Genomic DNA, 24,681 nt, shown 5'->3' with positions numbered 1-24,681 from the left:
TCCTATTTGTCTTCCAGCAAAACAATTGTTTTCCTGATCTTCCTTCTAGGAGATTAAGCATAGCCAGCCAAGAGGTAGGACCGGCCTTCAAGAGATGGCCTGAAAGCTCATTTCTCTTTGGCTCTTTCTCCTTACTTAGTGGTGTGTAAGATAGGGTGTGATGTCTCTGGCTGGCTAAGTGTATACCCTACAGACGTAACCCTCCTTAAGTGCACTTCCAAGGTCTAGAATTGAGGGACTGTAGTAAGAGGTCCAGTTTTGGTTACAGATCCCAGGCATTTTTCCCAATTCAGGAACTCTAGGGTACCCTATCTATGGGGGTAATGAAGCTAATACAATCTTTTCCTTACCCTATCCTAGTCTTGGGGCCATTTCTAAATTGGTGTAGATCCCAGAAGGCGAGAAATACAAAATTGGCATTTGTGAATTTCTACCTTTTCCCTCTCTCCAAAATCCTTTTCACTTCCACATCAATCTTGGCCTTAAATTTACCTCTTTTTGTTGTTGTTTTTGAGACGGAGTCTCGCTGTGTTGCCCAGGCTGGAGTGCAGTGGTGTGATCTTGGCTCACTGCAACCTCCGGCTCCTGGATTCAAGCGATTCTTCTGCCTTAGCCTCCCGAGTAGCTGGGATTACAGGGGCATGCCACCATGCCCAGCTAATTTGTGTATTTTTAGTAGAGACGAGGTTTCACCATGTTGGCCAGGTTGGTCTCGAACTCCTGACCTCAGGTGATCAGCCTGCCTCGGCCTCTCAAAGTGCTGGGATTACAGGCATCAGCCACCGTGCCTGGCCAAAAATTTTTTTTTTTTTTTTTTGAGACGGAATTTTTTGCTCTTGTTGCCCAGGCTGGAGTGCAATGGCACGATCTTGGCTCACTGCAACCTCTGCCTCCCAGGTTCAAGCAAGTCTCCTGCCTCAGCCTTTTGAGTAGCTGGGATTACAGGTGTGCACCTCCACGCCCAGCTAATTTTTGTATTTTTAGTAGAGACGGGGTTTCTCCACATTGGTCAGGCTGATCTCGAACTCCTGACCTCAGGTGATCCACCCGCCTCGGCCTCCAACAGTGCTGGGATTACAGGCGTGAGCCACTGCGCTCGGCCCCAAAAGTGTTTTATGAAAGTGTGTGGAGAGGACCAAATTTGAGCTATGGATATAGTCCAGATTTCCACTTGGTTAATTTATCTAACTAAGATGTAATATTAAAGGGCAGGAGGCTAGTCTCTTCCTAATGGTCAATAATGTCATCGAATTTGATATTCTTCTGTGTCTCCAGGTAGAACTTAACAACTTCCCATCTTGCATGTGGAAGGTGATCCTTTTGAGTTGCCCTAAAGTGAAATGGTCTGGTTTATGATATTTCATAAACTCCAATTCCATAATGGTAGCAAAAGTTAGCTGGCCATGACTGTTTTACGTATAATGATTTCCCAGGAAATTTCTTTATCTATCTATCTATCTATCTATCTATCTATCTATCTATCTATCTATCTATATCTATCTATCTATCTGAGACGGAGTTTCAGTCTTGGCACGATCTTGGCTCACTGCAACCTCCACCTCCTGAGTTCAAGCTATTCTTCTGCCTCAACCTCCTGAGTAGATGGGATTACAGGCACATGCCACAACACCTGGCTACTTTTTTGTATTTTTAGTAGAAATGGGGTTTCACCATGTTAGCCAGGTTGGTCTCGAATTCCTGACCTCAGGTGATCCGCCTGCCTTGGCCCCCCAAAGTGCTGGGATTATAGGTGTGAACCACCACGCCCGGCCAGGAAATTCCTTTAAAGAAAAAAAAGACAGGGTCTTGCTACGTTTCCCAGGTTGGCTTTGTACTCCCGGGCTCAAGCAATCTTCCCACCTCACCCTCCTGAGTAGCTGGAACTACAGAGTGCCACCACGTCTGGCTAGGAAATTCTATTTTTATATCATTAAAAATTTCAATATAATGATCACTCTAACATTATAACTAAATATGATTAAATATTCTCAAAGTGTTAGCAAATAAATTCAGAATATTTGAAAAAATCCTTTGTTGGGTTATGTGTCCTTTTTTTGGGTTTAGAAATATAAAGAAGAGTGAATATTCAGGTATAGACTACAGCGAACAAGAGGAAGTTTGTTTCTCATGGGTAGCAGTAAAAACCTTATAAGGTGTTTAAGAATAAGGAAACAAAAAGGAAGTAGGGGTTGGGCACTGTGACTCACAATTGTAATCCTAGCATTTTGGGAGGCTGAGGCAGGCGGATCACCTGAGGTCAGGAGTTTGAGACCAGCCTGGCCAACATGGTGGAACCCCGTTTCTATTAAAAATACAAGCCAGGCGTGGTGGTGGTCATCTGTAATCCCAACTACTCGGGAGGCTGAAGCAGGAGAATCGCTTGAACCCAAGAGGTGGAGGTTGCAGTGAGCCGAGACTGCACCAGCCTGAGCAACAAGAAAACTCTACCTCAAAAAAAAAAAAAAAAAAAAAAAAAAAAAAGAATAGGGCAAAGAATGAGCAAAGGCCCAGTATTTCACTTGTTACAACTAAAGTGAAGAGAGATGCCCCATGCTCAAGCAAGTTAGAAGTGGGATGAGGCTCATCATTCACACATGCATTCATTCATTCACTGAATAATGATTTTGTGCTGGGGCTAAAATGGCAGGTTAAACAGATGTCTTTTGAAAGTGAGAGAAAATCAAACCAAACAAGTGTGCAAATATATACACTGTGAAGAAATAAGGTAGTATAACACCTGCAGTACACCACTTGCTAAAATAGTCATACTCAGGGGCAATAAATGAAAGGTGATTAAGCAATGGGCCTGATTTAATTTTGGCCAATACAAAGTCAGTGAACCTGTGTGTAATCACATACATTCTGCTTTCTTGTCCCAAGATTTAAAAACATTATTTTTAAGACTTCAATTTTGGGGTAAGCTCCAGGAATTATATAGAATGTCTAAGAATTTGTTATCTATGTATAAAATAAAGGCCTGGCTGGGCACAGTGGCTCACGCCTGTAATCCAAGCACTTTGGGAGGCTGAGGTAGGTGGGTAACTTGAGTCTAGGAGTTTGAGACTGGCCTGGGCAACATGGTGAAACCCTGTCTCTACAAAAAATACAAAAATTAGCAGGGCGTGGTGGCATGTGTATGTAGTCCCAGCTGCACAGGAGGCTGAGGTGGGAGGATCACCTGAGCCCAGGGAGTTCGAGGATGCAGTGAGCCGTGACTGCGCCACTGCATTCCAGCCTGGGTAACAGAATGAGACTCTGTCTCAAAAAAAAAAAAAAAAAAAAAGAAAGAAAGAAGGAAAGAAAGAAAGAAAAACAAAAGACCTATAGAATTGCAAGTTTAAAGAAAAATAATTTTTTGTTTTTGTTTTTCCTGCAGAAGGGCTAAAAGCTAGATTTTCATATCTAGGTAGGCCTGCAGTTCATTGCTGCTGAAAGGCTAAGAGTTTTAATTAAGGTCTGAGCTTTTAAAGTACTATTAGAATTCTACATTAATTAATTAGAGACAGAGTCTTGCTCTGTCGCCCAGGCTGGAGTGCAATCTTGGCTCACTACAACCTCTGCCTCCCAGGTTCAAGCGATTCTCACGCCTCAGCATCCGGAGTAGCTGGGAATACAGCCACTATGCCTAATTTTTTCTTTGTATTTTTGGTAGAGATGGGGTTTCATCATGTTGGCCAGGCTGGTCTCCAACTCCTGGCCTCAAGGGTTCTGCCTGCCTCAGCTTCCCAAAGTGCTGGGATTACAGGCATGAGCTACAGCACCTGGCCAGAATCCTAACAAGAGGATGAAACGGTGATGAAATAACAGGGTTTTTTTTTTTTTTTTTTTTTTTTAACTCAGAATCAAGGATAAGTAAGTACTGTAATTAAGAATGGGCAATGCTAATGGGGGCTGTCTTTGCACTAGAGGCAAAAATGGGAACTAGGCTAAACATATTAAGGTTCCACTGTTCCAGGATAAAATATTCCAGCTGCCTCTGGGACCAGGCTTCACTTAAGGAGCCAAGGGACAGGAGACCTAATGCTTCTTCTCTGCTGTGGTGGCACTGGACCTGTAAACTCTCTAAACCAGTAAACTAGGAATAATTTATAATAATAATCTATGTCATAAAATTGTTGCAAGGGTTAAATGCATCAGTGCTAGGTGTTCAATACAGTGCCGGGAAAAAAAAAATTATTGTGTTGTCTTTTCAATAAAAATGCAAGAGGAAGATCCTATTCAAGTTCCCCACAACTAAAAAGTATTGATTCTATGACAGGTCCATGGAGAAGGAAAGAAAATAAACGGGAAAATAACAGTGATCTGATTCCTTAATTTGGTTTACTTGTACTGCAGGGTTGTTAAGGAATCAGAGAAAAACAATCAAGTGTTAGAAGGCAAACCCTAAATACTACTGATGGTGTAGAGGGGCACATTCTCTATCATATGTGCTCAGGAAGGTAAAAGTCATCTTCCCAATACTCTTAAATCACACAACACTACCCACCTACTGTCATAGCTAGTCTCATTTCTGGGCTAAAAAAAAAAAAAAATCTTTTCAAGTGAGACAGTACATGTGAAGGTTATTTCTAAATGGTAACACATAATATATGTGTACTATAGTTTTTGCTTCCTTGCTTATTTCATTCTACCAATTCAAATTATTTCCTTTAAGGGTTAGCTCAAGACTTTTCTCATAATTTCAAATCAAATGATCTTTCACTTTTACTGAATTAAAATATTGTTTATATAGTCTTCTGCCCTCTTATCACATTTATTTATCTAACCTGTAACTGTTCTCCAGTGGTTTCATTTATGAACGTCTTATCTTGGACTATATCCCTTGATGCTGGGGATCAGAGTTTTCAATTTATTTGTGTTTTAACAAGTGCCACTTTAACAAGTGCCCCATTAATTATCAAAATTCTTTTAACATTGTGCCAGCCTAAAAATCTTTCTTAAAAAAGAGCCATCTCACTTCTTATGGTCAATAAAGTCTTAAGAAAATAACTCAATCTCATTTGCAAAATATAGATATCTATATAATGTATTTGTACATTAAATAATGTGTAATCTGCTCTAAGTTTCTATGACTTTCTCAGTCTTAGTAAATCATCCTGATCCTCCCTCCTCAGGTGATGTACTAATACTCATTATTTGAAGTGGTCACATAAAAAACATAAAGACTGCCGGGCGCAGTGGCTCACACCTGTAATCCCAGCACTTTGGGAAGCAGAGGCAGGCAGATCATCTAAGGTCAGGAGTTCCAGACCAGCCTGACCAACATGGTGAAACCCCATCTCTACTAAAAAGACAAAATTAGCTGGGCGTGGTGGCCCATGCCTGTAATCCCAGCTACTCGGGAGGCTGAGGCAGGAGAATCGCTTGAACCCAGAAAGCAGAGGTTGCGGTGAGCTGAGATCACGCCACTGTACTCCAGCCTGGACAACAAGAGCGAAACTCCGTCTCAAACAAAAAAACAAAAAACAAAACCACAAAGATTTATGAAACCCTTTAATGTGTTAGTTTCTATGTAGATGCTGTAACAGGGAATACAGAAGCATAAAATGGACTCTGCTTTCAAGGAAATTACCTCCTAACAGGAAAAATAAGGCCTAAAAACAAGAAAAGTTAAACAGATAATCTATATAAGAAATGTCACTTCATCAGGGCAGGACTAGCTGCCATTTGAGGAATAAAAATGTCATGAATGTGGAGGAAGAAGGAATCACAGCAGGCAGGAGTTGCCTGTAAGTTCTATGGAGGAAAGCTAGCTAAGCCTGGAAGGAGGGTTTAGATTTGGATAAGTACACAGAAGACTAGAAGGGCAGGTATTAGGTTGGAAAGGTGACGTAAGCCAAAGGACAGAGGTAAAAAAACTACACAACATAAGGATGGGTTGGAGGAGACAGCCCAACAGCCTTAAAGCAGAAGGAAGTACGATTACGGAGGACCCTGTGTATCAAATCATGCTAAAGTTCAAGTCAGTGGTTCTCAAACTTTATTCACTACACTCATATCAAACATGTTTCACTGTTTGTGATTCATTTCAGTAACTGTATCCATATTTTTGGGATGTCATCATCATTTTATAAGGAAGTCTCATAATACTCTGTCTCACCATGACCATTAATGGAGCAAGCCATAAAGGTTTGACCCTGGCATAGATACATATGCAGTTCCTGGAATATTAGGTAAAATTCCAAGCATTCCTTTTTTGTTCATGTAAATTCTAATTTATATTAAAGAAAAGCAAATTATATCATCTACAAACCTAAGTGTGCTCACTACTACAGAGTTACTTAGGAAACACTTAACCAATCTAGATGCTGCTCTTGAAGACTACTACTTAAGGCAATGGAGATGTTAAGCTGGGGAGTAAGATTTTGAAGGTACTATTTTAAGAGGATTCATTTGGAAGGATGGATTGATAGAAGAACATGAAGTCAGATGAACCAAGAAGGTCCTTTAGCCATCCAGGTATGATGAAGTGACAAGAAGTCAGGTGGTAAAGACTGTGGAAAGGAAGCCACAGATACAAGACACATCAAAATGGAAAAACTGCTTGTATTTGGTCAGTGGACTGAATAGAAGGCTATAAAATAGAAAGACTAGGTCAGATGGGCTCACTAGGCTTGTGATCCCAGCACTTTGGGAAGCTGAGGTGGGAGGATCACTTGAGGCCAGGAGGTTGAGACCAGTCTGTATAACACAGCAAGACCCCATCTCTACAAAAAATAAAAAATTAGCTGGGCATAGTGGTGTGTGCCTGTAGTCCTAGCTACTTGGGAGGTTGAGGCAGGAGGATCGTTTGAGCCCAGGAGTAAGGCTGCAGTGAGCCTTGATTGCGCCACTGTACTCCAGCCTTGGTGACAGAGTAAGACTTTGTTTTGTCAGGGGGCGGTTTGTGGGGAGTATTGAGGGGGGTGAAGAGTCAAACCTAATTCTAAAAATATAGGATGGGCTGTGTGCGGTGGCTCACACCTGTACCTCCAGCACTTTGGGACACTTTGGGAGGCTGAAGTGGGAGGATCACTTGAGCCCATGAGTTTGAGATCAGCCTTGGCAACATAGTGACACCCCTCCCACCATCCTTAGAAAAAAGTAGCTCGGCATGGAGGCACACACCCGTAGTTCCAGCTACTACGGAGGCTAAGGTGGACAGATGACTGAGCCCAGGAAGTTGAGGCTGCAGTGAGCCATGACTGTGCCACTGCATGCCCAATCTGGGCTATATAGAGCAAGACCTTGTCTCAAAAAAAAAAAAAAAAAAGGATGTAAACTATAGATGGGAAAATAGAAACAGAAACAAAGGAACGATGATGGAGAATAAATTTAGGTTTCAAATGGAAGAAGTGACAAGTTTGATTTCAATAATTTTGAGTATGAAGTCACAAGAGATCACTGCAGCACTGGATTTGAGAAAAGAACAGGACAAAAGACCTGAACACAGAAAAAAACTAAGTTGATAGCTGGAAATCTTTAAGAAGAAGGTATAAAAAGAAGAGTCAACGGCTTGGGACTAAATTTTGAAATTTATGTCTCTCTAATATTCAGCAGCAGTTACTGATTGTAGCACTGTTTTTCTTTCCTTTTTTTAATTTTTATTTTTGACCACTTATCCGAGTTCTATGTAGCACTGTTTTCTTTGAGATGGAGTCTCGCTCTGTCGCCTATGCTGGAGTGCAGTGGTGTGATCTTGGCTCACTGCAACCTCCGGGTCCTGGGTTCAAGCAATTCTCCTGCCTCAGCCTCCTGAGTAGCTGGGATTACAGGAACCTGCCACCACTCCCAGCTAATTTTTGTATTTTTAGTAGAGATGGGGTTTCACCATGTTTGCCAGGCTGGTCTCGAACTCCTGACCTCAGGTGATCCACCTGCCTCGGCCTCCCGAAGTGCTGGGATTGCAAGCTATGCAGCACTGTTTTTATAGCAAAACGTTGGACTAACTAAACGTCTATCCACAAGAGACAAGTTGGTTAGTAAATGGCTGTAATTCTATAGATAGAATGTTATGCAGATTTCTGCATACTTATATGAAATGATCTCTAAGATTCACTATGAAAAAAGGGAGATACAGCTATAATATTCTCCTTTTTGGGTAAAGAAAAAGTAGGGGAAATAACATTTAGAAAGAACATGAGAATGTTATTTCTTATTCAAAATAATACACTTATAATGTCTAACAAAAAATGTTTTAATATATCTTCACACCAAGTAATATCACTATATAGGTAAAATAGTGAACCTGCATCACTGTCACTGCTCCATAAGTCACAGCTGTCCAATAGATAGAGCCGACCATTATTCCTGCTGCAGCAAATGGACAGGCTTTTGAGATCAGTCTATCTGCAAGATCCAAGACGTAAACCACTGGACCTATAACACAAAGAAAAGAAGTAAAGGTTCAACACAGGGTGAACTTTTAAAATGACTTGTTTGATATTTTCTATAGATCTAAAATACCTTCCTCCCAACAAGAGACAGGGTCTCACTTTGTCATCCAGATTATAGTGCAGTGGCATGATCACAGCTCACTATAGCCTCAAACTTCTGGGTTCAAGTGATCCTCTTGCCTTGGTCTCCCAAAATGTTGGGATTACAGGCATGAGCTACTACACTCAGCCTAAAATACTTTCATGAAGTTGGATGTTTTGATGCTTTAGAAATAACTGTTATAAATTTGATGGGAACCTAGACTAGAATAGTTTAGAATTTCTCAGTCATTTGCACGAATAGCTAAATATTACTTCATAAATTCTCGTAAACAGCCTCCTCAAATTATCTTTATTATTGAACCTAAAATTAGAGTCTCAAATATAGTTGCTTCTTATAAAGGAAATAGTCCTCTCACTTTCATCTCTTAATCATACTGGCCACGGTAGAGTGAAATGGTCATTTCAGCTTGCTTTTTCCATCAAATTCCTGGCAACAATGAGATTCTCTCGTATTTAGTAAGAATATCATTTCTCTGACTTCACTCACTGTATACCTTGATACAGTACATAAAGGTAACCAGGGCCATTTTCTTGTATTTATATAAAGTCAATTTATCTCTCTTTGATTTTCAATATGCTGTATTTAATTGAATATTATTCTCTAACAAATTTCTTTTTGTGATTATGAAGCCAGTTTTTATAGCATTCCAACAGCTATATGTACCAATTATGTTCTATTATTATATGCTTACTCTGAAATCTGACTACTACTTCCTTCTGAAAGTTATTTGGAAAAGCAGCATTTGGAGGTATTCTGACTGCCACTAAGCCCAGTATAATTTAGCTCCAGAATTTTCCAGAAGAATGGAAGGGTCTCAGCCCTGATTTAAAGGCCAAATATAACTGAATATCTAAGTTTATTTATTTATTATTTTTATTTTTTTTTTGAGATGGAGTCTCGCTCTGTCGCCCAGGCTGGAGTGCAATGGTGCGATCATGGCTCACTGCAACCTCCGCCTCTTGGGTTCAAGCGATTTTCCTGCCTCAGCGTCCTGAGTAGCTAGGATTACAGGCGTCTGCCACCATGCTCAGCTAATTTTTGCATTTTTAGTAGAGACAGGGTTTCACCATGTTAGTCAGGTTGGTCTCAAACTCTTGACCTCAGGTGATTCACCTGCCTCAGCCTCCCAAAGTGCTGGGATTACAGGTGTGAGCCACCGCACCCAGCCAGCTATTTATTTATTTTTGAGACAGAGTCTCACTGTGTCACCCAGTCTGGGGTGCAATGGCGGGATCTCGGCTCACTGCACCCTCCACCTCCTGGGCTCAAGTGATCCTACTGCTTCAGCCTCCCAGGTAGCTGGGATTACAGGCATGTGCCACCACGCCCAACTAATTTTTGTATTTTTAGTAGAGATGGGGTTTCACCCTGTTGGCCAGGTTGGTCTCGAACTCCTGACCTCAGGTGATCCACCCACCTCGGCCTCCAAAAGTGCTGGGATTACAGGCATGAGCCACTGCATCTGGCCCTAAGTTTATTTTTTTAATTTAATTTTTAATTTTTTTTTTTTTTGAGACAGAGTTTTGCTTTGTTGCCCAGGCTGGAGTGCAGTGGCACAATCTCGGCTCACTACAACCTCCGCCTCCTGGGTTCAAGTGATTCTCCTGTCTCAGCCTCCCGAGTAACTGAGATTACAGGTGTGTGTGAGCTACCAAAAAAATATGAAAACTTCTTAGAAATGTGTAAGAATTATTACCTACCTTCTGGGAGCTTATAATCTAAAGGCAGATGCTATACACAAAAACAGTTTATTTTCCCTATACAAATAAATTAACATAGGATTCTGATGATAAAATAATGAACAAAGCATCCATCTATGGAGCCTCTGATCAAGACTCCCTGGCTGATCACTGGAGCCAATAATATCGCTATGTCACTGTATGAAGACAGACTATACATTGTAAAGTAGAGAGAACATTAGAAGAGATGTCAAAGGACCTGTCATTTATAATACGTATAGCATATTTACTTATTACTGTCAAGCTCTAACTTATATAACATTTAAAACAATGATAAGGTATCTTTTGGGACCAGAGAGATGAAATAAGTCTAATTTAGTGCACACCAACTCTATATCCTCTAATAAATAGTTAGCATTTCTTGAGGGTCTATAAGAGACTGTGTGCTGTGCCAAAGGCATTATTACATGCATCATTATTTAATCTCAGAATATAGTGCTGAATTCTCAAAACATACAAATTTGCTGGGTTAAGTTTATAACTCCTTCAGAAAGCACAATAAAAGTCATCTTAGTCACCAAAGATCCCTCAAATGCTAGTAGTAGAAGTTAAAGACCGTAAGTATATATAAAACCTCAGCACTTCAACCTTCGTATGGTTGATAATTCGATTTTTTTTTGAGACAGGGTCTTGCTCTGTCACCCACACTAGAGTACAGTGGCATGATTATGGCTCACTGCAGCCTTGACCTCCCCAGCTCAAGCGAGCCTCCCACCTCAGCCGCCCAAGTAGCTGGGACCACAGATGTGCACCACCATGCTTGGCTAATTTTATTTATTTAATTTTTTTTTTTTTTTTTTTTGTAGAGATGGGATCTCCCTGTGTTGCCCAGGCTGGTCTGGAACTCCTAGGCTCAAGCAATCCTCCCACTTCAGTTTCTCAAAGTGCTAGGATTACAGGCATGTGCCACCATGCCTGGCCTGGTAATTTTTTAATCAGAAAACTGAAGCCATAAGAGAACATTTACCGACGCTCTCCAGCACATGTACCCATCAACCAATATTCCACCCACCTGAAGTCAATCCCCTCACTTATGCACTAGATGATCCTATCCCCTCACCAACTCAAGGCCACAGCTCCAACAATTATCTCCCACTATCCTACATAATTTCTCCCTACTCTTTACTGGATCCTCATCAAACAAACATGCTATTATTTCTTCTGTGTTAAAAAAAAAAATTAAAACCAAATTATTTTCTTGAGCCTTTTTGCCCCACTGCTTCATTTCATTGCTCCCTTTGCAACAAAATTCCCCAGAAGAATTGTATATGTTTTATTTATTTTTATTTTTTTTGAGACGGAGTTTTGCTCTTGTTGCCCAGGGTGGAATGCAATGGCACGATCTCGGCTCACTGCTGCAACCTCTGCCTCCTGGGTTCAAGCGATTCTCCTGCCTCAGCCTCCTAAGTGGCTGGGATTACAGTTATGTGCCACCACGCCCGGCTAATTTTGTAGTTTTAGTAGAGACAGGGTTTCTCCAGGTTTGTCAGATTGGTCTTGAACTCCCAACTTCAGGTGATCCGCCCGCCTCAGGCTTCCGAAGTGTTGGGATTACAGGTGTGAGCCACTGCGCCCGGCCCTCTATCTCTCTCCTTAGTTTTGAACCCACTCCACCAAAACTGCTTATCAAGGTCACTAGCAACCTCCATTTAGCCAAATCTAATCTCAGTTTTCCTCTTTTTTTCTTTTTTTTGAGACAGAGTCTCACTCTGTCACCCAGGCGGGAGTGCAATGGCGTCATCTTGGCTCACTGTGATTTCCGCCTCCTGGGCTCAAGCAGTCCTCTGCTTCAGCCTCCCAAGTAGCTGGGACTACAGGTGTGCACCACCACGCCTGGCTAACCTTTGTATTTTTTGCAGAGATGAGATTTCGCCACGTTGCCTAGGCTGGTCTCAAATTCTTAGGCTCAAGTGATCTGCCCACCTTGGCCTTCCAAAGTGCTGGGATTACAGGAGTGAGCCACTGGGCCAATCCTAGAACATCTCTCGTTTTTCTTTCTATTTCACTACTCAATTTTCAGTCTCCTTTGCTGGTTCTTTCTCTTTTTAGACATGGAGTCTCACTATTATATTGCCCAGGCTGGCTTAACCCCTGGCTGAAGTGATCCTCCCATCTAAGCCTCTTGAGTAGCTGAGACTACAGGTGTGTGCCACCATGCTCCTTCCTCTTCTTGACCTCAATGAAGCCCACCCTGCGAACCCCTACTTCATCACACTCCCCATTTGATTACCTTGCTCTATTTTTCTTTTTCCCAAAGCACTTATCACACAACATACCCTAATTTACATATTAATTATGTTTCCACTTACTGTAACAGAGGTTGGGAAACTAGGGCCTGTATGCTAAATTCAGACATCTGCCTGTTTTTGTAAATTAAGTTTTATTGAAACATGGGCACATGCAAAGTCTAAATATTTACTATCTGGTTCTTTACAGAAAGGTTTGCTGATTTTTGCATCGGAAAATAAGCTCCAGGCCGGGCGTGGTGGCTCCCACCTGTAATCCCAGCACTTTGGGAGGCCAAGGTGGGCAGATCACCTGAGGTCAGGAGTTTGAGACCAGCCTGGCTAACATGGTGAAACCCCGTTTCTACTAAAAATACAAACAATTAGCCGGGCGTGGTGGTGCATGCCTGTAATCCCAGCTACTCAGGAGGCTGAGGCAGAAGAATCGCTTGAACCTGGGAGGCAGAGGTTGCAGTGAGCTGAGATGGCACCATTGCACTCCAGCCTGGGCAACAAGAGCGAAACCCCATCTCAAAAAAAAAAACAAAAAAACAAAAACAAACCTCCAAAGGGAAAATGATCTTTGTTTTCATCATTGATCTACCCCAAGCTCCTACTACTCTCAATCATTTGTTGAACTGAATTGTCTTGTACTTGGAACTACCTACTGATGGAGTAAAGCAATATAATTCCTTAAAAAAAAATTCAAATATTTGAATGAAAGCATAATTCCGAAAATATAACCCATCACTATTACTTTTGTCTATCATGAACAGTGACAGCCTACAGATGTTTCAATTGTTTTTCTTGTTTTTCCTTGGAAGATCTCAGAAGGTTCTAACAAGCTCAATTTTCTTCCTGAATCATTGGGTGTGAATTCTTTTGAATAAGAAAAAAAAGTCTTCATATTTCCTCTTTGGAAATTTTCTACTCATCTCTTGTGTTATAGCAAAAGATGTACCAGATAAAATGGAGGCAAAGGTTGCATTTTATAGCACCTAATTCTAGTTTTTCTGACAAAATTCTGTCTTGGCTTTTCTCTTAAGTTTACTTTGTCTAAATCTCTTAAGGCTTTTCCAGACACTAGTCTAAGATTAGCTTAATATTTAAAAGAAAAGATAAATGCCTAGTGCTAAGCATACCATTAGAATAATAAACTGCCACCCAGGGGAGGTATTTCTGAGAGCTAAAGATTATCTGGCAAGCTATTTGGTGAGTAAGAACAATCACTGAAATCTTTTGGAGGACAGTCTCTAATTCATACTCTTCCTATGAAGTTTATGTGCTACTATCTCATGACTTGCAGCCAGGGGTTGTAAACTTAGGAAAAAAGCAACATTTACTAGATTCTTACTGCTGTCAGATTACACCACAAAAAGTTATGGGAAGTAGAAAAAGGCAAGACAGCAGCCTTTGAAAACCTTAATTCTGGTGGAGAGGAAGAACTATAATAAATGTACCTTACAAGTTAAATATATAAGGGCGTAAGGAAGTTTCAATATTTTCAAAAGGTATTATTGAATTTTTAATGCCTTAGTGGGCCTCAACACTTATGTTTCTAATAGCACTGTATTTACATAATGAATGGCAACTGAAGCTTTGTATAAATATTAAGTTTTGAAAATCTATTAATTTAAAGGGCACCAGAGAAGCTTGCAATTAGCAGGGAAACTATTACTTCTTTTGTATAATAAAGAAGCTTTTGTAAAGAGAACAACTACACCCTAATATTCTGGGTAAATTCAAGTTTTCACGTTTCAGACATGAATGACATAAAAAAGTGAGCTGAGAACTACTGGGGCTTGTAAGTCAATGTCTACTAAAAAAGAAGTAATCAGTTTTGTCTGGCAGACATAGCAAACAGAAGTAGATTTTTGCTGCCACTGTAATATAAATTAAAATTTATATTTTGGCTGCTAAAGGTACACCTTGGAAGTTCAGAAGTCAATGACTGAAGGGCAGGTAGGTAATACTTAATGTTCAGCATTTGCTGGCATTGCTTATAATAACACCCAGAACTCCTAGAGGCTAGTCAAGTGAAACTGTTGGAGTGGAGAAGAAACAAAGAAATATGTAACTGGTTGTGATCAATTAGTTGTAAATACCAATGCACTTGGACTGGCAGAGAAACATTATACTTTGCTGTGCGAAAGTTTCTAACACAGAACATGATTTAATGAGCATAAACAGGTACTTTACAAGACAACCTGGTATAAGTTTCTGAGACGATAAGTTCCTTCTGTTAAGTGGCCAATAATTTATAAAAGAGATTCAACAAGCAAGACAGACTGCTCACAGAAGCCACACAAGTTCCCATGTTTTTTCTGTTTGCTTTTTGCTTTGCATTGAACTGATTTCGACCTAGACCAAACTCAAATGCCAACTTTCTTCCGAGACAGAGTCTCGCTCTATAGCCCAGGCTGGAGTGCACTGGCGCAATGTCAGCTCACAGCAACCTCTGCCTCCCGGGTTCAAGCGATTCTCCCACCACAGCCTCCCAAGTAGCTAGGACTACAGGTACATGCCACCACACCTAGCTAACTTTTTTATTTTTAGTAGAGATGGGGTTTTGCCATGTCACCCAGGCTGGTCTAGAACTTCTGGTCTCAAATGATCCACCCGCCTCGGCCTCCCAAAGTGATGGGATTACAGGCGTGAGGCACTGCACCCGGCCCTCAAATGGCAACTTTCTAAAGCTAAGACACCAACCCCATTTTCAGAGCCACCCAGAAGTACAGATTTTTGAGGCCACTGACAGTTTAACAATATAAACTTTCATCCTTGCTCCAAGTCTTTTTGCTACATGTCTGGAATGTCCTGTCCCTACTTTGATTAAATCTGTATAAAAATCCAACTTCTCAGCAAAGACTAACTTAACTTGATAGAGGCTGACTACCCCACCCTGTCCATGTCCCATGAGGCTTCCTTTACATACTACCCCACAAAATACACTTACCCCTTTGCTTGTGCATAATGTTAGTACTTTATGTTCTTGTTCAATGTTTGTTCAGTTGTCTCAATATCCTTTATGTCTGTCCATGTCAGCATCATCTTAGACTGAAAACTCCCAGGGGGCAAGGGCCATGTCTGTTTAACTCGTTTTGTACAGTGCCTAGGACAGAACCATGTACAGATAGGTGCTTAAAAAATGCTTTTTAATGATGATTGGCATCACTCTCAAGGACCCTCTAGGCCACAGCTATCTCAGCACATGGTACTTGGCAGTATGGGGCACTTTGGCCTTTTCTACAAGGCACTGGAATATAACGGCACAGGACCCAGCCACAGTACTCTGTGGCCAGTACTTGACTCAATCTGTTGTTAAATGGACATTTTAAGGAAAAAAAAAGAAAGTATTAATTATATGGTCCCAAGCCAACAAATGTGAATTTTTTTTTTCTTTTTTTTTTTGGCAAGATGGAGATTTACTCTTGTTGCCCAGGCTGGAGTGCAATGGTGCGATCTTGGCTCACCGCATCCTCTGCCTCCCAGGTTCAAGTGATTCTCCTGCCTCAGCCTCCCGAGTAGCTGGGATTACAGGCATGTGTCACCACGCCTGGCTAATTTTGTATTTTTAGTAGAGACGGGGTTTCACCGTGTTGCCCAGGCTGATCTCGAACTCCTGACCTCAGGTAATTCGCCCGCCTTACCCTCCCAAAGTGCTGGGATTACAAGCGTGAGCCACTGCGCCCGGCCAACAAATGTGAATTTTATTGAAGATATCAAGTAATACAACAAACTTGATTAAAAGTATGTGGGAGGCTGGGCGCGGTGGCTCACACCTGTAATCCCAGCACTTTGGGAGGGTGAGGCAGGTGGATCACAAGGTCAAGAGATTGAGACCATCCTGGCCAACATGGGGAAACCCCGTCTCTACTAAAAATACAAAAATTAGCTGGGCATGGTGGTGTGCGCCTGTAATCCCAGCTACTTGGGAGGCTGAGGTAGGAGAATCACTTGAACCCAGGAGGTGGAGGTTGCAGTGAGCCAAGATTGCACCATTGCACTCTAGCCTGGGCAACAAGAGCCAAACTCCATCTCAAAAAAAAAAAAAAAAAAAAAAAAAAAAAAGTGTGGGGAATCCTAATGAGATAGTAAAGAGTTTTACCTCTTTCTCTAGCATTCCCCACTGTTTTAAACACTACACTTTGGAGGCTAGGTCCAAAAGCCCCAGAAAAGTCACTTATGTAAGTTTCATCTCTGATTGACTGCTCTGCTGGTAGTTTGAGATTTCACCATCTTTATGTAAGAACAAACATCCTGCAAACTTACGCTGTAAGTTACTTTGCTTAATAACAAAAGGTTAATCATTAGATTGTAAAGAAGGGATATGTTCTTGGACAACTTTTTAGATAACTAAGTTAATTATATATATTTTATTGTAGAAATGGTATCTTGCTATGTTGCCCTGGCTGGTCTCAAACTCTTGGCTTCAAGTGACTGGCATCCCAAAGTGCTGGGATTATAGACATGAGACACCATGCCTGGTCCAAAATAGTATCTGACCAAAAAAAGAAAAAAAAAAGGACCCACAAACAAACCAACTAACCCAAACAACCCTGAAGAATAAAAGACTTAAGGTCAAAGCAGATGAGTGATTATATATATACATATATATATATATGATTATATATGTGATTATATATAAAAATATATATGGTACATAGTTATATATGCTATATCTATGAATTCATATATTGCATTTCGATGATTAATCTCTGAAGATCACCACAGTAGTTCCTTATGATTATATAATTTATGCCAAGGGAAATTTTAAATTTATACTCATAAAATAATAGGCTACAGAATACTTGTGAGCTGTAAGGTCAACTACTAAGTACTTATTAAGCATCTATTGTAAACACATTTTACTATGTATTAAAATAAATGTAAATTATATTTAACACACTAGCTGCTGCTCCCTAGGAGTCTACAATCTAGTTAGGGACAAACAATATACATAAAACAACTGAAAACTTCTAAGGCAAAATTAATAAAGATACGACAGTATGGTACAAACTATACAGATGTTAAGAAAATTTTAGGTAAAGATTATGGGGGGGGAGGAGGTAAGGATACAAACAGTTTTTTAAAATTGCTGTTTGTTTTGTTTGTTTTTTAAAAATAAATGAATCTTGACCTAAACTTGAAGTCTCTGATGTGAAAAGGCCAATTCCAAGTGAAGAAGAAAAAGCACAACTGAATCAAGGTAAAACCAAGCAGGGCATGCTAAGAAAAGCCTTCTAACTGGAAGTGAAAGACTTTGCTGAAAAAAATCACCACCACCAATCATCCTTTATTAACACATAAAAACAGCTGGCAGCACTAATTATGCACATACTACATATATGCCAGTTAACTGTATAACACATAGTCTTTTTTTTCTTTAAACGTGTGTATATTTTTCACATTTTCCATGATGATAATATAATTGTTCTTATTAGTAAGAAAAACTGTATTTTAGAAAAGAACAATGAGTTATAAACTTCAGGTAACCATTACCCTGAGGAAGGTAACCTGACATTACCACTGAATTTTCTTCTTCCCTGTATATGAGAAGGTTGTGTATTAGGCTCATTAGGCTGTAACAGAACAAGGTGGGTAAGGATTAGGTTGGGTCTGCTGTGTGAATTGGGACAAAGTGCCATCTCTGGGCCTGAATTTCTGCATCTGTACAATGAAGGTCTTATGTATATCAGAGTTTTTGTAAAAATTAAAATAATTCATATGAAGCTCTTAGTACTTAATGTTACGTAGTAACGATCTTGTGTCAGCTATTATTTCTTCCAGTTCTAAACTACATGGTCACCCCAAAATGGCAAACGATGTTAAACATTATAGGACAGTGGAGTAGAAGGCATAATCAAAGACAGCAGATGTCTGAGAAAAAACTTGTGGTATATAGCTCTGGAATACAAATAAGACAATTTCAGGAAATCCTCAGGTGAGAAATAAAGAATAGGTGCCCTTTTCCTTAAAGATCCAGGACAAGGAGCAAAGGAAGGAGTCAAAGGAGCCAAGAAATCTGGAAATGTAAAGGGAAAATGAAAACATCAAGAAAATTTAGATTCTCTTGATAAAGAGCAGTTATCCTCCCCTCCTTTTAAAAAAAGATTGTATAGTTATGTTTTGGACCTGTAATTCAGCTACTTTTATTCATATACAGTGTGTACCTAGAAAGCTTCACACTGTTGAAAGATACTTCTTAAAACTAATCTACTTTTAAGACTTAGGGAGCAAGACCAAACATGATCCAGCAGTAAACAAAAGAAACTCTTATTCTGAAGGTATCCTAGTCATTTGCCTCACAAGAAGGTAACCAATGAGGGCTACAAAAGACTAAATGAAGGGCCAGGCATGGTGGCTCATTCCTGTAATCCCAGCACTTTCGGAGGCCAAGGCGGGTGAATCACCTGAGGTCAGGAGTTTAAGACCAGCCTGGCCAACCTGGTGAAACCCCATCTCTAATAAAAATACAAAAGTTAGTTGGGTGTGGTGGTGGGAGCCTGTAATTCCAGCTACTCGGGAGGCTGAGGCAGGAGAACTGCTTGAATCCGAGAGGCGGAGGTTACAGTGAGCCAAGATTGTGCCATTGCACTCCAGCCTGGGCAACAAGAGCAAATCTCTGTCTCAAAAAAGACTAAATGAGTTCTCTAACTATAAACTTTGACAACAAAGATTATTCAAAGACTAAATCACTATGGAATAGGACTTAGGTTTTTAAATTTTTCTTTATTTTGATCATACATAGGAACTTCTATATAGCAAAGTAAAAAGAAAACATTTCTCTGAAGGCTAAGTGTAAATATTACTAGAAACTTTATTAATATGAAGAGAGTACTTGAGTTCTTAAGTCCATATTTGTTTTTTAGGTAGTGAAATAAGCCAATGATATATTTTATGAGCAGGCAGAAAAGAAATAGGTTGAGTTCATGTGAGTGACAGAAGGCCATGTGGCTAGAGGAAAAACAATGGGGAGTATTTTTATGGAGTAACTGATACCTTGGGATTTATCAGTCAAAAATGTAAAACCCCCATAAAATTGAAGCCATGAAGTTTTAAGTTTGGGGAAAATATATTTCTTACTCTATAGTACCCTTTTACAATCTAAGTATTCTTACTTTAAAATGGTTTAGCCTCCTCACTGATAAAGAAATGTGTATTAAAACTACAATAAGGTATCTTTTCTTAACAGACTGGCTAAAATCTCAGTTTGCTAACACATCCTACTGGCAAAGCATGAGGAAATAGGCACACTCACATATTGCAGGTGAATACACAAAATGATTCAGCACCTGTGGAAGGAAATTTGGCAATACCCAGCAAAATTCTATGTTCAATTTACCCTCTGACTCAACAATCTCTTCTTGATTGATAACATAAATTTTCTAAGCCAATAAATGAAGAAAAAATGAAAAAATTAGAATGACAATGTTTTGTATTACTTAATGAAACAATGGATCTAGAGGCAATGAAAAATAAATTATCAATCTCTGCTAAAACTAGGTGGAAATGAATAGGCAACTTTATTGAATGGATCAGGCTGATAACACCTATACACACTGATCGGTCTTATCATAAAAAGAACAACAACTACACATTATGTGCCTTGTGATGTGATGCAGTAAGAAGCACACAAACTATCTATCAGATATTCCTGTAAAAAAAAAAAATATATATATATATATATATGATAACCTCACTGACAAGATCTAAACACCAGTTTACACAAAACGCAGGTGATAGGGCAACATATTAAACAGCCAAGTGTTCATAGTGTATCAGCATAACAAAGCCCAGGAAATGAAAAATTCTATCATAACAAAAAAAGGAAAAATGTCTAATATAACTCTACTCAGAGTTCTACAAAATGAGAATGGAAAGAATGGGGGAAAAGCAATACCTGAAGAGATAAAAGCCAAGACTTTTCAAGAATAACCACTCAGGTAGAGAAATAAAGCATAAAACTTAAAGGAAAAAGTAGGACAAATAGAATGCACAAAATCTGATGATAAAAATCCAGCTATATCAGTATCACAATAAATGTAAAAAAGAACCCAAAAGAATTAAATAAAAGGATGAGAAGAGATAAACAGGGCAAAATCAACACCACCATTGAAAAAGCTGGCAAAAAAGGGCAAAAAAAAAAAGTAACTTTACAGTGGAGAAATGTGGCAAACATTACAACAGCCAAATAATCAAGGTCATAGCCAAGAGGAGTGTAAGGAGACATGACTAAATGTAATGTGGTATCTTGGATAAGATTCTGGAACAGAATAAAGACATGTGAATTACATTTAGTCATGTCTCCTTACACTCCTCTTGGCTATGACAGTTTCTCAGACTTCTTTGCTTTTGATGACCTTGACAATCTTGAGGAGTACTGACCAGGTATTTTGTATAATATCCCTCAACTGGAATTTGTCTGGTGTTTTTCTCATTATCTCTTGGAGTTAGGAGTTTCAGGGAAGAAGACCAGAGAGGCAAAGTGCAATTTTCATTGCATCAGATCAAATGTACATAATACCTACATGAATCATTACTGGTGATAATGACCTTGATTATTTGGCTGTTGTAGTGTTTGCCACATTTCTCCACTGTAAACTTACTTTTTTTTTCCCCTTTTATGCTAGCTTTTTCAATGGTGTTGACTTTGCCTCGTTTATCTCTTCTCACACGAAACTGTGATATATTCCTTTTCCACAAATGAAATATTTCATAATAAAAGAGAAAAAAATACCTGAGTGAGCATTCTGCTGAGATTTGGTCAATGCTAAGGCAGCAGATATAACTAGTTCTGTGTATTGATAGCAGCATGTTGACAAAGGCAACGGGGAAGCAGGCACTCCAATACACCGTTGGGAGATTAAATGGGTGTAATCTCTACAAAAGCCAATTATAGGATATCCATTATGTTATAAATGCACATACCTTTGACCCAGTAATTCTATTTCTAGTCATTTATCTTACAGATGTATTTGCACACATGCATAAAATTATTTCCCCAAGTTGTTTATAAAAGTACTGTCTGTAACAGTAAAAGATTGGAAACAAGCCTGTATGTCCATCAATGGAGGAAGACTGATTATATAAGTAATCATACATCTATGTATGAAGTTTTTTTTTAAAAAAGCTCTTTATCCAGGCTACTTTTAATAGAAAAAAAAAAAAAAGCTCTTTATACATGAATACAAAATGGTATCTATGATATACTGCTAAGAAAAAAAAAAAGTTTAGGCAACCTTGCCCTCTAGTTTCTGATGTGTTCAAATGATAGGAGAGACCAGAACATCAGAGAGTGGTAAAAGTGTTAAAGAAAGTTTTTTTCCCTGGTTCCCTCATTGCAAGTAGCTTGCAAGTAGCTTGCTAAACCCTGGGTACTTCCCTCTCCCTTGATGCTCCTTTAACTCTTACGTTTGTAGATTCTGTGTAAGTGTAGGGAGAGAGGGAGAGGAGAAGAATGAAGGAGAGAGAAGAAAAAGAGAAACAAACTACAATGAAATATCAGAAATTTATAACGATAGTTATAATTTATAACCAAGTAAGAAAACTTACTTGGCACCATGGCTGGCAGACATAGTAGAAAGACTTTTCATTAAATATCCTACTGTATCTCGTGTCTTTGAGTTTTTGACTGTGTCAATGCATTACCTGGGGGAAAATATAAACTTAAACATCAAATGACTTAAAAAAAAAAAAACTGCTTATGAGATATTGCAGTTGCTCCATCTTCTCTTTGATGTATTTGCTATTCCTTTCCATTTCTAGCAAAGCAAATATCAAGAAAGAAAAGAGAACAGGCAATTTGTTAGTGCAAGCACCTAGCTATCATTTTGCTTTTTGGCAATACACTTCTCTTTCAATTCTAGTGGTACCAACTCATAAAATTTTTGTTACTTACACATCATTTGTGTAATTTATTAACAGTCTCTCAAATTAATTCAAATTCACATTATCTCTATTAGTTCTTATGGTACTTGAAACTACTTATCCATATGTGGCCTATTAGCTGACTCACTGAGTGACAGTAACAAGAAATTTGCCAATGTAAAATTCTGGCTCCTTGCTTTATTTGCTGGAAGCCCATGGGCTTCCATTACATAAATTTGCTGAGTCTACTTCTTATCTACAAACTGAGGACAATATCTATTATGCAGAGCTTTTGAGAGGTTTAAATAATACAGGCAAAGTGATCGACATAGTGCCTAGAATGAAACAGAGAATGGAAGAATAGGCAATAGGGGCCTATTAGCAAATGATAGCTATTGATATTTATTGTAAAATAAAATAAAATAGTTACAACTATTAATTTTATATCCTAGATTCTCTAGGAAGGTTTCTCCCAGGAATTGGTCCTATTCATCCCTGGTGAAAATCTTTCCCTTCTAAGCATTTACACTCCACTTAACATTTGACAACCACTTTTTGAGGATGGTTACTGGTAAAATTCTATATAAGAAGTTTCAATTAATGTTTAGTTATAAGAGCAACAATAAAATAAGAGTAGCTGGGCACGGTGGCTCATGCCTGTAATCCCAGAACTTTGGGAGGCCAAGGCAGGCGGATCACTGGAGATCAGGAGTTTGAGACCAGCCTGGCCAACATGGTGAAACCTCATCTCTATTCAAAATACAAAAAATTAGCCAGGTGTGGTGGTGCACACATGTAATTCCAGCTACTCGGGAGGCTGAGGCAGGAGAATTGCTTGAACCTGGGAGGCAGAGGTTGCAGAGAGCCAAGATCGTGCAGCTGCACTCCAGCCTGTGCGACACAGCAAGACTCCATCTCAAATAAATAATACATAAATAATAAAATAAAGATGACAAAAATTTAACTTGAAAACTAAGAATTTACTCTTAATGAGATATAAGAGAGCTGAAATGGCTATACGAATATGGGTCAAGGGATTTTTATGACAAAATTGCTATTAGAAACAAAAAAGGATATTTTATAATGGTAAAGGGACAGTCTATCAGGACGACGTAACAATTATAAATATGTGCACTTAACAGAGCGCCAAAATAAATTAAGCAAAGACGTATGGAACCAGAGGAACAGGCAATTTAACAGTAATTGGAGACTTCTATGCCCCACTCTCTCTCTCTTTTTATTTAAGACATCAGGTTTTACTCTGTTGCCCAGGCTGGAGTGCAGCGGTGCAATAACAGCTTGTTGCAGTCTGGAACTCTTGGGCTCAGGCAATCCTCCTGCTTCAGCCTCCTGAGCTAGCAGAGACCACAGGCATGTGCCACCATGCCTGGCTAAAGTTTTTTTTTTTTGTAGAGACAGGGTCTCACTATGTTGCTCAGGCTGGTCTTGAACTCCTAGGCGCAAATGATCCCCCCGCCTCGACCTTCCAAAGTGCTGGGATTATAGGCACAAGCCACCACTCACCACTCTATTTTAAATAATAAACAGGTAAAAGATAACAAGGAAATAGAATACTTGAAAATACCAGAATCAACTAGACAGTTATAGAATACTCCAACAGCAGCAGAATACATGTTTTTCTCAAGTGCACATGGAACATTCTCCAGGATAAACCTATGTTAGGCCATTAAAAAAAGTTTTAATATAGTTAAAAAATCAGACAGAGTATGCTCTCTGATCACAATGAAATAAAAAAAATCAGTAACAGAAGGACATCTGGGAAATTTACAAATACATGAAAACTAAACACTACATTCCTAAATAATCAGTGAGTCAAAGAAATCACAAGAAAAATTAGAAAATATTTTGAGATAAATGAAAACCCAACAAAAATTATGATATACAGCTAAAGCAGTGCTTAGAGGAAAATTTCTAGTTGTAAATGACATTAGAAAATGAGAGGCCGGGTGCGGCATGAGGTCAGGAGATCAAGACCATCCTAGCTAACACAGTGAAACCCTGTCTCTACTAAAAATACAAAAAATTAGCCGGGCGTGGTAGCAGGCGCCTGTAGTCCCAGCTATTCGGGGGGCTGAGGCAGGAGAATGGCGTGAACCCAGGAGGCAGAGCTTGCAGTGAGCCAAGACTGCGCCACTGCACTCTAGCCTGGGCAACAGAGCGAGACTCCGTCTCACAAATAGATAAATAAATAGAAAGAAAGAAAGAAAAGGAGAAAGATTAAGAGAATGAGAAGACAAGCAAGGAGAAAAGATCTGCCCAAGACATCTGACAAAGAACTTTTATCCAAAATATCCAAAGAATTCTTAAAGGTCAACAATGAGAAAACTATCACTCTGATTTTAAAGTGT

At 39.4% G+C, this 24,681-nt stretch overlaps 1 protein-coding gene across 1 annotated transcript in view; it reads right to left on the bottom strand.

Moving 5' to 3' along the window:
• Positions 1-24,681, bottom strand: part of MARCHF5 (membrane associated ring-CH-type finger 5) — a 64,193-nt gene that overhangs the window by 4,974 nt on the left and 34,538 nt on the right. Inside the window, exon 3 of the mRNA XM_004049791.5 lies at positions 8,228-8,358. Coding sequence (XP_004049839.1) covers positions 8,228-8,358 — 131 coding nt within the window. The remainder of the gene's footprint in view (positions 1-8,227; positions 8,359-24,681) is intronic.

The sequence above is a fragment of the Gorilla gorilla genome, chromosome 8, assembly GCF_029281585.2.
Source record: "Gorilla gorilla gorilla isolate KB3781 chromosome 8, NHGRI_mGorGor1-v2.1_pri, whole genome shotgun sequence".
Classification (NCBI taxonomy): Eukaryota; Metazoa; Chordata; class Mammalia; order Primates; family Hominidae; genus Gorilla; species Gorilla gorilla.
This window is presented reverse-complemented; position numbering and strand designations above follow the sequence as displayed.